Raw genomic sequence first — 13357 nt, forward strand, 5'->3', positions numbered from 1 at the left:
GCAAAGCTACAAGACCACTATTTCCAAAGGACTTGATGCTCTTGTGACCACCTTTGCAAATATTATGAAGAAGTTTAAGGGCCATTGCACTATAGCTAACATCCCTCATGGACAAAAACTGACCCAAGATCGAAGAGAACGACTGTGGAGAAAGAACCAAGGAAAAATAAACATTGTTAAAATGTTGGAAAAAGTACAAAGAAAAACTAAAAAACAGCCTTCAAGTTCAAGGTGCAACAGTTTCAGGTCAAATCATTTATTGCTGTCTGGATGAAAATAACTTCCATGGAAGAAGACCTCCTAGAAACACAACACTTCTAAGAGATAAACACAAACAAGTTCAGGTGTTCATCACAATTCATGTTGACAACTTGCAGTCTGTCTGAGAGAGTGTCCTTTGGACAGATGAAGCAAAACAATACGTTTTATTTACCAATAGAGTTTTTTGGTAAATCACATCAGCTCTGTGTTCACAATATAAACTGAGCTTTCAAAGAAAAGAATACTATCCCTACAATGAAACCTGGTGGAGGATCAGTGATATTTTGACGTTGCTTTGTTGCGTGTTTGAATCTGTGCGGGCACAATAAAACCAGAAGATTATTGGGGTGTTTTGGGATGAAACATACACCAATTATCATCAAGCTATATTTTTTTTTCAAGTCATTGGTCCTCCTTTTGAACAACAACACAACACATACCTCAGAAAGCACCCAAGAGTGGAGGAGAAAAAAGCATTGGACAATTCTGAAGCTGCCTGATATGATCACTGATTTAAAAACAATCTTTAAGTGGAAAGACCTAAAAGTCACAGTTGGGAAAAGGAACCCATTAAACCTAATAGAACTGAAAATGAGTGGACCAGACAACCAGTTGAGAAGTTTAGAAATATCACTCATAGCTACAGAAAGCATTTGATAGCAGTTATTGTCTCCAAAGGCTATCCTACAAAATACAGTGGAACCTCAATTTGCGAGTAACTTGGTTTACGAGTGTTTTGCAAGATGAGCAAAAATTTTTAATAAATTTTGACTTAATAAACGAGCGAGGTCTTGCAGTACGAGTAGTACGTATACTCTTTGTCTGCTGAGCGTCATGTGATCACAACTGAGCTGGTTCTTCTCTCTCTCTCTCGCTGCGGGATTGTGGGCAAATTCTCCATCTGAGTCGGCGTGCCTCACTCATATAGTCAACATCCGTACGAGCGTATACTGTTTACTACAGCATTAGCATTGTGACTGTGTGTGCACGTGCGCGCGCTCGTGTGTATGTGCATGCACGCACTCGTGTGTGTTTGTGTGTGTGTATGTGTATGTATATATATATATATATATATATATATATATATATATTTATATATATATATATATATATATATATATATATTTGCAGCTGGAGATCCACGAAGGGAGAAAAAAGAATCACGTATCATAAAATAGTTTTTTTTATTTTTATTCCTGAGCTTTCAACCCCTATCAGGGGTCTTCATCAGAGGATAATGCTTAGACTTACAAGAATCAAAGGCAATATATAGCAACACATTCAGTGGGGGGTGGGTGGAGGTGACTAAGTCAGTATGATCAAGGGGGGTGGGGGGGGTTGTATAGTTTAATTATTGTGTACATGTCCTTCTTAAGTTGGCATATGCTGGATTTATGTCCAAGTGTCTGTTGATGGCGTTTTCATCTGATAGCCAAGACTCGGCCAACTCTCTGGCACTTTTAGTACTGGCCTTAAATTTAACTTTTACGTTGTCCCAGTTGAATGTGTGTCCTGTCGATTTAGTATGTGCATATATCAAAGATAGTGCGTCCTTTCTTCTGACGGCGTTGCGATGTTCCTGTACACGTGTTGAGATTCTTTTTGACGTTTGTCCTATGTATACCGCTGAGCAAGAATTGCATGGAATACTGTAAACTGCGTTTCGTGTTTCGGCTGTCGAAAGCTCAGGAATAAAAAAAAAAAAAAATTTTATGATACGTGATTCTTTTTTCTCCCTTCGTGGATCTCCAGCTGCAAATATGCAAACCGTATCACAGACCTTCTCTTCCATATATATGTGTGTGCTCGCTCGCGCGTGCGCGCGTGTGTGCTGTGACATGCGAGTCCCCGTCTTGCACCCTAAAACACGAAGCTGAGTCTCAGTACTTTAGCAACACCAGCTTGAAACAGCAACAATGTGGTTATTTAAACACAGACACAGCAGTCAGGCAGGGCCCTGCACATTTATAATGTTCCTTGTTCCTTGTATCACCCATCGACGGCAGGCGCTTATAGCATGTCCGCGATCTTTTCGGATTCGCTTTTATGGCAAACTACTACAGCGCTGGGAGACTGCGATTGCTTTGGGACGCTCTTCCACATGTCATCCCGTTGGGTGGAATCCCACAAGAGTTTAGAAACTCACTCACACCAGCCATGATTCTTTTCAAAGGTAAAGTGCAGGTTAATTTGTTTTATGTATTTTTACTTTATATTTTGTATTAATCATTTTTATATGAATAGTTTTGGGTTGTGGAACAAATCATCTGAGTTTCCATTATTTCTTATGGGGAAATTCACTTTGATATACGAGTGCTTTGGACTACGAGTACATTTCCGGAACGAATTATGCTCGCAAACCGAGGTTCCACTGTATAAGGTTAAGGGTACCTATAATTTTGCCCATCCCATTTTTTTCTTTAATAGTTTTAAAATAATAGTTTCAAATATGATATAATAAATTGTGGATACCAGGTACTTTTGTTAATTTCAGCTTAGTTCAGAGAAACTTATGATTTTTTTCTTTTTTGAAGTGAAGGGTGCCGGTATTTTCAATCACATCGGTATTATAATGTGTATATACAGTACAGTACATATTGATATACAGTAATCCCTCCTCTATCGCGGGGGTTGCATTCCAGACCCCCCCGCGAAAGGTGAAAATCCGCGAAGTAGAAACCATATGTTTATATGGTTATTTTTATATTGTCATGCTTGGGTCACAGATTTGCACAGAAACACAGGAGGTTGTAGAGAGACAGGAACTTTATTCAAACACTGCAAACAAACATTTGTCTCTTTTTCAAAAGTTTAAACTGTGCTCCATGACAAGACGGAGATGACAGTTCCGTCTTACAATTAAAAGAATGCAAACATATCTTCCTCTTCAAAGGAGTGCGTGTCAGGAGCAGAGAATGTCAGAGAGAGAGAGAAAAAAGCAAACAAAAATCAATAGGGCTGTTTTTGGCTTTTAAGTATGCGAAGCACCGCCGGACAAAGCAGCTGCAAGGATGTACAATGTAAAGGTAGTCTTTCAGCATTTTTTAGAGGAGCATCCGTATCCTCTAGGCCAGTGTGCGAACAGCCCCTCTGCTCACACCCTTTGTCGCTTGACAAAGCAGCTGCACAGAAGGGAGCAACGTGAAGGTAATCTTTCAGCATTTTTAGACGAGCGTCCGTATCGTCTAGGGCAGGCATGTCAAACTCACTACCATTGGTGGGCCGCTTCGACTGCCATACGTGCGTCAGCGGGCCGCACTGTAACAAATACTATTATACAAAGTTACTGTAGCTTTCTTTCCAATAGTGAAAACTTTAAAAAATGTAACACTTAAAGTTTAAAGAAAAGCAATTTATTTCCATACAACAGTGTAGAATTAGAATCTTAGCCTCTTAGCTATGTCCTTATTATATTATATTCATTGCTTATATAGAAGCCTTACAGTGTGAGATTTATTTCTTTTGTCCCGACACTTGGCATCTCTTGTTAGTAACCATTTCGTCAATATCAGGCTTGAAATCTTGTGCAGCTGCAACTTTTATGAGAGATGAAAGGTGCTCGACGGTAAGTCTTGAGCGATGTGGGGTTTTGGTAGCTTTCATTAACGAAAACAATTGCTCACAAAAGTAAGTGCTTCCACACATTGACAGTACTGTCTATGCCAACTTACGGATCTGCACATACGAGGGTGGCAGGTAAGCATACAAGCCTGGCACACCAACTTCGTTGTATTTGTGAATTTCCCATTGGGATTAATAAAGTATCTATCTATCTATCTATCTATCTATCTATCTATCTATCTATCTATCTATCTATCTGTCTGTCTGTCTGTCTGTCTGTCTGTCTGTCTGTCTGTCTGTCTGTCTGTCTGTCTGTCTGTCTGTCTGTCTGTCTGTCTGTCTGTCTATCTATCTATCTATCAATTCCAATCAATTCCATTTGGATATTCTCAGTCGCATTCTCAACGTTGTAAGAGAACAGCGCAATGCCCTGTTTGTGTGAACTGAAATCATGAAAATGCTCCCTGAATTCATTACTCAGTAATTCAAGTTGGAAAACAAATCCTCCAAAAATCAAATTTTACTTTACTAAGTTTACTTCAAAGTTTATATTGTAAAATAAGCCAATATGCAAAAAGCCACCTGACCTACAATAATTTTACAAACTCAAAATCACAAAAATATGTTAATAAACAACTCACCAACTTCTCGCATCCACTTCAGATCTTCAGCTGTAGTCTGCACTAACTGTTTGTTACAATACTAGCACAAAATTACATGAAACTAGAGCAAAAAACGTGAAAATATGTGGGCTGTTACTACTCGTGATGGTCAGTTCTGCCCAGTGGTCAGTCTCAGCAGCCCAGTCAGTAGTGTAGCCTTAGCAGGGGCGGCTCTAGGCTCGTGGCGGCCCTGGGCAGAGAAAGAATCGGTGGCCCCTTCGTCTGGCAATGTCAATATGGTATCTTATGCATGGCAGATGGCCACATCCGTTGCGGACACTGCATAGCTGCCTCGTGCTGAAAACCAAGTGGCGGCCCATGATATTCTCATTACGGCAGAACGTTATAATACTACATATAGCTTACTGCTCCGACTCTCATTTGTAAATACAGCGTACTAATTAACAAGTAACAGAATGTTTTTCGGCCACATTGCCGTCAGCTGTGTCGTTATTTTCTCTTTCTGTTTTATATTCAATATATATTGGCGTGGCGGCCCCTGGGATTTGGCAGCACTGTGCAAGTGCACAGTTTGCACATGCCTAAGGCCACCCCTGCTGCCCGCTGCTGCAGCCTAGCACTTCAGTTGTGACGCTGCGGCTCATTAACTTTGGTCAAGGCTCGTGGCTATACTAGCAGATGACGTTTCCGGTACCGTAATGCCATGGGAAAACGCGCTTTTGTCAGAAGGCAAAAGTAAGAAAAGTCAATAAGTAACACCGAAGATGCAGAATGATTCAATCACAAACAATAGTAATCATTGTACAAGTTCAGTGCTAACTAGGATCTGTCATGCGGGCTGCACAGCCCCCCTGCTCACACCCCCTCCGTCAGGAGCAGAGACTGTCAGAGCAAGAGAGAGAGAGAGAGAAAAGCAAACAATCAAAAATCAATATGCGCTGTTTGATCTTTTAAGTATGCGAAGCACCGTGCGGGAAGCATATCGCTTGACAAAGCAGCCATATGTAAGCCCAGCAAGGAAGAGAGCAATGTGAAGGTAATCTTTCAGCGTTTTTTGAGGAGCGGCCATATCCTTTAGGGGTGTGAACAGCTCCCGTGCTCACAATATATTTGAGGAGTTTTATTTAATACGTAATACGCGCTCTGGTTGGGTAGCTTCTCAGCCATCTGCCAATAGCGTCCCTTGTATGAAATCAACTGGGCAAACCAACTGAGGAAGCATGTACCAGAAATTAAAAGACCCATTGTCTGCAGAAATCCACGAACCAGCAAAAAATCTGTGATATATATTTAAATATGCTTACATATAAAATCCGCGATAGAGTGAAGCCGCGAAAGTCGAAGTGCGATATAGCGAGGGATTACTGTACCAGTAATGGCGCACTTGACTTGGCCACCCTGCTGTTTGATTCTACAATAAAATAAAAAGAGGAATAACCTTGGAGGTCAATCATCACCCCGAAAGCAGATAGCAGACGTCACGTGGTATATGTGTACCAAATTTCAGGTCAATAGTTCAAACAGTTTGCGAGCTACAGGTGATTTAAAATCCTGGACAGACAAACGAACAGCCATGGTAGCGTATTATATATAAAGACAAGGGGGCTTCGCTCACCTACCCCCGGCGTTGGGTATCCTGAAATACATTAGTCGAGCTCGTTCGTTTTGAGCCGTGCCCGCTTTGCCCGCGGCATTTCAGATGTGCGTTGTAGGCGCCTGCGTTCATTGATTTTATCCAGGCGGGCTCGTGTTTGTATATCCGTCAGTCGAGCTCGTTCATTTTGAACCCGTGCCTGATTTGCTTCCGCAGTTTCAGACGCGCGTTGTAGGCGCCTGCGTTCATTGATCTTATCCAGGTGGGCTCGTGTTTGTATCGTTGAGCTGTATTGTGTTTGAATTTGGTGTAAAGCGTTCAGCGGTTTGTACAATCCCAAGCAGCACATTATTCCTAACTTCATAATTTCACTCCGCAGTAGTGCCACTCACAATATGGCAGTGACGCCTGCGCCTTCACTCCGCAGTAGTGCCACACACAATATGGCGGTGACATCTGCGGCTTTCGTACTATCTTTGTGGACCTGTGGGGCCTCCGTAGCCTCTTACCTGTGACTCGGGGGGGGGGTATTGGGGGGTGGATGGTGCAGCACAGAATCCTCTTTTTTGTGTGGTTGTGTCGTTGGTGGTAGCTATGGGCGCGTTGTTGCTTCATTTCTCATTCACGTTAGTTGAGCTCTTTCGTTCTTGGTCCGTGACTCCTTCATTCGCGGTGGATACGACTTTGCTTGCGGGTCTATGAGACGCGCGCCTGCGCAGTACGTCTCATGGTCCCATCGCCGTGTCCCTGCGTCCATATCCGGTTTATTATAAAGATAACAGCATTCAGGTTAAAGGAACTTTCTTGGGAAGTAGATTATGAAAACAGATATTTTTTTCTGTAGCTGTTAAAAAGAACATTGCCATCTTTATATTATTCCTTGTTTTAATAAAAAATTATCTGTAGTAAGATATATCATTGATATAACTTGTATTAGAATTGTTTCAGCTACTACAAGAAACCTGTTTTTTGAGGTTTTATATTTTATATTTAAATACATGACTTTCAAATACCATTTGTTTGCAAGTTTATGCTTTGTAATTTATTATTTTAATTTGTTGTATTTTTCAAAAGGAAATGGTCCCAGCTCATCTTGCAACTTCACCAATCCCCACAGAAAACCAAATGTTCTGGAATGCTGAAGAAGATGACGAGTCAAGTTTGAAGCCGGAGTTCTCTTTAAATTCAAATGATCAAGAGTCTATGGTGCTAAATATAGGATCTGTGAAGAAGAAAAAGAGAAGGAAAAAGAAGCATAAATTAGAGAGCAGAAAAGAAGGGATGTCTTCAAGTCCAGGGAATGAGGATATCTTTGAAATAGAAATGAGTTCTGATGAGGAACAAATTATGCATTCTTCAAGGTAATTTATAATATTAAATTAAAAAAGAAATTCATGCGCTTAAGACTGCAGAGTTTTATTTTACAATTTTTTGGAACTGGTTACATAATTTTTTTACTCCCGTTCCTAATGTCTATATCAGATCTCTCGGCCTCTGTCACCTCTTGGTACATTCATAACACAACACTTTGAACTTAAAGCAAAAAGTGGCAAAACTTTTGGCATACTGGTTTAGATTTTAGATACTGTATAAACTGCAGGGCTGCCAGTTTAGTCCTTATCACTGTGACACTGAGTGGGTCACTCAAACTTTTAGTGCTTACTTTCAAGAAACGTAAAAGTAGATGTACTTTAACTTGTAAATTGGTTTGGTTAAACCTGTCCACTAAGTGAATATATTCACAAAAAAATGAAAAATATTGAAGTCCAATTTTTAAATATTTTTATATTAGTTTTCCATTGGAATTTCAGTTTTATTATGCAGAAACACAATTTTTGAATCAGCACATGGCTGCAGAAGTTAGTAAGTCTGCCTGGCAGCTTCCAGGACAGGATTTTGATCATATGTGCAGTAGGCAAACGTTTCAGTGGACTTTGTATGACCTTCCTTTGGTCATGTGACGGTACTTTCAATATCTAGCTTCACCCAACATTTAAAAGCTGCACAGAATTTTTTAATTGCTAACTCTACCCAGTACAGATATTTATGAATGTACTCTACAAAGAACTGTTTTCACCACTGCGATTGGTTTCTTTCTTGTCCTACCAGGAAAAGCTACAGCTTTTAAAAGGATGGATGACGTGTTTAATTTTCATGGTTTAAAATAATAATATGAGACACATGTTGTGTATACTAAGCACAACTAGTCATCTAAAGCTTTTAATGTGTTAGGCATCTGACAGGTTAAAGAGAAGCCACCTATGCATATGAAGATCAGGCCTGTTAAGTTATTTATATGCAAATTTCCATAGTGGAAAAGCCTATAAATCTTATTACACAATATTTATATTGGAAAATCATCATTTGCTAATTTCCTATCTGTCTGATGTTTTGTACTGTTTATTCACCTTGTATTATCATTTGCAAGCAAATGTTAAACTAACTTTTTGTGCTACAATTATAAAATTGTGGACAATTCACACTGTTGAGAAGAATAGTCTTCCATCTAGAACATTTTTCCTAGTTACTAGTTTATGATAAATTTGATGTAATTATAGAGGGCTATATTAAATAACATTAACTGAGACTGCTTAGGCCATTGTTTTATGACTGCAAGTAATTTTAAATACTTTAATATTAATGCTTTTGCACATATTTTGCATATTCAGTCTCAGGAAATTTCGGTGTAAATTCTGGATTTCCTATTAATGAATAGATTTGTTTTAGTAATATTTATATTATATTAGCAAGACCTTTGAGAAAGCTCAGCAATAAAATATAATGAATATTCAACATTATCAAGTGGACTGTTCTCTTTGACACCTAGGTAGAGGTTTGTATGGTGAAAGTGTGTTTTCCAGGATTCTCTAATAATAGGCTTTATTTCCAGGGGATCTTCTGTAACCTTATCAAAAGATACTGATTACAAACAGTCCTTGATCCTTCACTCCCTGGATAGTTACCCTCTGTCTGATGGTGATTGGCACATCTCCGACAAGTAAGCAATAACAAATAATCTAAATCAGGGTTTATGTATGTTTAGTTTTCTAGCTAACTACGATTGAATTAGTTAATTTCTGGGAATATGTTCATTGATGAAAATGTGTGCATACCTGAACATGTCACAGCTGTTAAACGTTTAGCTGTGAATAATTGAGATGGAAGCTGATATTCTACTTTGCATTAATTCATTATATTTATTTTAAAATGACAGGTGATGAATAAGGAAAAGCTGACAAAATGTTGTAGGTTCAGATCCCACTGCTTTCAAATCCCAGTCACTAACTCTGCTTCTCCTTAAATTCACATATATAAATGATTAGACTGTATACTGTATGTAGTGTGTTTTAGGATATGTTCACAGTGAATGGTGCTATATAAATTAAAGACTAGTTCAGTTTAATAGTAGTTTTTGTGCTACATTATCTAGTGTGGTAATGCTGACACCTTTATATAATGAGTTATTAGACTGTGATGGTAGTATCAAAAAATAATAAGCTTTATTAATGAAATGTAGCTGAATAAAATTATTTATTATACGAAAAAGATGCCCATCTAATCTACATCTCATAAAAGAAGCATTTTCTGTTGGAAAATTCTTTGCATATTTTAAAAGCATAACTTTTATCAGGATCAATATTGGAATTTGTCTGTAGATAAGCATACCAAAGAAATATTTATATTTGAACCTTAAGGATGATATTTTTAAGTAAAAGCTTTAAAACTCACACCTCTGTATCTATTTTTTCTGCTTTGATCAATGCAGCCACCATGACCATGTATTGCAATAAATTTGTTTAGGAAATTAATATATTTAAGGAATATTTGCATAGTTAACTGGTTATCTCCACTTCTATATGTTCTGAAATTTGTCTTAGTTTTGTTCTGCTGTATTCTGATGGGAATATAAAGCTGACTATTGAAGTTATTGGATCTTATTGTCAGCTATATGCTTATTTCTTCATACTGTAGATAGGTTAAAGACTTGGCTACCATGAGTAGTACTTAATGTCTGGTGTAGAGTAACAGTGGATTTTTAATTTTCTCATTCTTAGAGAGTTTAACACAGTATTTCAATGAGTGGAAGAGTGCAGTTCATTTGCTTGTGGAGCATATTGTACTGTATCATAGAATTGCATTGTTTGGGTAGGAGCAACAACTTAATATCTTCTTGCATATTGTTTATGTTCATATTCCATTTTTGGGAGGAATAGTTTGTTCATAACTGTACTGGAAAGTACAGTGGCTCTGAAAACAGGGTCAACAAGAACACTGGATGATTAAATAAGCTTGTTATGAAATTGCTGCTTATACTGTGAGGAATTTACAGTCTCACTTAGGCACATTTTATAGATTGGTATGTAAAGTATATGCTTCTTTTCTTATCTTTTAAATGATTAGTTAACCTATACCAAATTAGTTTATAAAGTCACTTTTGCATGTATAACCCAAGCGTTTCCTCCATCAATTTAAGTCTTTTTGTATATACAGCCCCTCAGTTAACTGTACTGCCCCTGTTCTGTTTAGCCTATGGGTTTCCAGTTGATAGCTGTGGATGACAGGCATTGTGATTCTTCCGGTTTGAGTGAACGCTGGCGGGACTGGTCGCCGCTGCTCGCCGGTAACTAGACTATGTGATTTTGTGGGTTTTTTTTTTTTTTTTTGCCATTTTGTTGACATCTCTGCATGGCTGTATATGCTGTGTATGCATTTAGCTTCAGCCTAACCTCCGTTTCGTTTGAAACTTACCGGCTTATTCTCTTGACGTCTGAGCTGCCTCTGGCCTCCTCACCTACAATGTGGACTGGTAGGATAATCGCCTGGTTAATGCTTGTTTGGAGTCTTCTGTTGCTCGTTATCCAACCTGCAACTGGCCTCCTCCAGTATCCAGCTGCTGAGCTTCTTCGACTGCGTCTTCTCCAGTCTGTGCCTCTGCTGTCGGTGCTGTATTTCGACCCGGACGTCATACTTCTCCCTCGTCGGAGATACATCCACCGTGGGTCTCGCCGGAGATTCTGAACGGACGTCTCGAAAGGAATTAACTCTTTTTGGTCTGATTTTCGGCACCCTCCACACAACACAGATAGGAACGCTGACCATAGCGTGTTGGCCAGCTTAGCTCGGTCGACTAACACCACTGTCAAATGCGACAGCAACATTGTCAGCTTTGGTCTACTGAACATCCGCTCACTCACGAGCAAGGGACATCTCATTCAGGATCTCCTCATTGACTGTAAGTTTGACTTTCTCTGTTTAACTGAGACTTGGCAGCAACCTCAAGACTTCTCACAACTTAATGAATGCACCCCCCCGGGGTTTGTTTACACTTGTCAATCCCGTGCCTCTGGCCGTGGAGGAGGTGTCGCGATTATTTATCGCGAGAAGTGGAAAGTCCTGCCGTTATCTGCTCCTGCTGTTAGCTCGTTTGAATCGACTGTGTGTCAACTGTCTGGCCCAGTTCCTACCATCATTGCAACTGTCTACTGTCCTCCTAAGTCAAACAACAATTTTTTGAACGATCTTGTTACCTTCCTTACTCATTTATCTGTAATTACCCCAAATATAATTCTGCTGGGGGATTTTAATGTACATCTGGACAATATCAATATCCCTCTCACTAGAGACTTTTTATCTTGCCTGGAGAGTTTTGGATACCAGCAGCACACTGATGTTCCTACTCATTGTAAAGGACATATCTTGGACCTGATCTGCTGCTCTGGTGTTGTTCCTTTTGATCTCACAGCAGATGAACTCACTATAACCGACCATTTTCTTCTTTCATTTAATGCCACACTTACCTTTTCTGTTCCTAAGCTTCCACGTCTCATAGCCTTTCGCAACATTAAGAATATTAACTTGAATTTGCTGTTTTCTAGAATCGATTCCCAAATGGACTTTTATAATTTATCCACTCCCATAGAACTGGTCTCATATTATAACACCTGTCTTAATGGTATTCTTAATTCTCTGGCTCCGCTAAAAACCCGTTCTGTTTCTTTTTCTTTTTCTGCCCCTTGGTTTACGCCTGAACTTCGGCTTCTGAAAGCTAAGGGCAGGCAACTTGAAAGGTTGTTTAAAAAATCCGGACTCTTTGTCCACAAAGAGATGTATAAAAATCATCTTCTCTATTATAAGGATTGTATAGCTCAAACCAAGTCTAATTATTACACTCAGTTAATTACTCGTAATACAGGTAACACCAAGACTTTGTTTTCTTTACTTAATAATGTTACACAACCTCCAGCCTCTCTACCATCTCACCTTTACTCAACTGCTTTCTGTAATTCTCTTATGTCTTTTTTCAACGAGAAAATCCAAAAGATACATCAGCACCTCCAGTCCAGATCCTCTCTATATTCCTTCTGAACTACACTCGCCTATTCACTTTTTCTCTTCTTTCCAGCTTCCCACTTCCTCTGAAATTTCAGATCTCATCTGTAAATCCAAGTCATCTACTTGTCAGCTGGACCCCCTGCCTACAGTTCTGGTTAAAGCCTGCCTCCCCTCTCTAGTCCCTCTCATTTCTGCCATCATTCACTCTTCTCTCACTACTGGTATTATTCCCTCATCTTTTAAAACTGCTGCTATAACCCCAATACTAAAAAAACCTGGTGCTGATCCTGCTAATTTCAATAATTGTCGCCCCATTTCTAACTTACCCTTTATCTCCAAAATTCTTGAAAAAATAGTAGCTATCCAACTTCACACCCATTTATCTCACAATAATCTATATGAAAAGTTCCAGTCTGGTTTTCGCCCCCTTCATAGTACAGAAACGGTACTTGTTAAAATTACTAATGACCTCCTTATGGCTGCTGATTCTGGTCTAATCACTATTCTCATCCTCCTTGATCTGAGTGCGGCCTTTGATACTATTTGTCATACCACTCTCCTTAATAGATTATCTCTGATTGGCATTACCCACACTCCACTTGATTGGTTTAGATCCTACCTCTTAGGCCGCACTCAGTTCATACAACTTAAAACCTTCACATCCCAACCCACCGCTGTTACTTCTGGTGTGCCCCAGGGCTCTGTCCTGGGGCCTCTTCTTTTTATTATTTACCTTCTTCCCCTTGGCAATATTTTTCGCAAATATAACATTAATTTTCACTGTTATGCTGATGACACCCAGCTCTACCTTGCTGGTAATCCCACCTCCTCTTTTCCACCACCCTCGCTTATTGAGTGCATTGCTGAAATTAAATCCTGGTTTTCTTCGAATTTTCTTAAATTAAACAGTGACAAAACTGAGGTTCTCCTCATTGGTTCAAAATCATCATTATCCAAAACCAATAATCTTTCTCTTATTATTGAT

The 13357-nt window shown here is 39.3% G+C and overlaps 1 protein-coding gene across 1 annotated transcript in view; it reads left to right on the forward strand.

Annotated features, from left to right (window-relative positions):
• lpin2 (lipin 2) overlaps window positions 1-13357 on the forward strand; it is a 93994-nt gene that overhangs the window by 21613 nt on the left and 59024 nt on the right. Inside the window, exons 4-5 of the mRNA XM_051928889.1 lie at window positions 7114-7400; window positions 8930-9037. Of these exons, the coding sequence (XP_051784849.1) occupies window positions 7114-7400; window positions 8930-9037 (395 nt within the window). The remainder of the gene's footprint in view (window positions 1-7113; window positions 7401-8929; window positions 9038-13357) is intronic.

This window comes from Erpetoichthys calabaricus, chromosome 6 (assembly GCF_900747795.2).
Source record: "Erpetoichthys calabaricus chromosome 6, fErpCal1.3, whole genome shotgun sequence".
NCBI classification, from domain to species: Eukaryota; Metazoa; Chordata; class Cladistia; order Polypteriformes; family Polypteridae; genus Erpetoichthys; species Erpetoichthys calabaricus.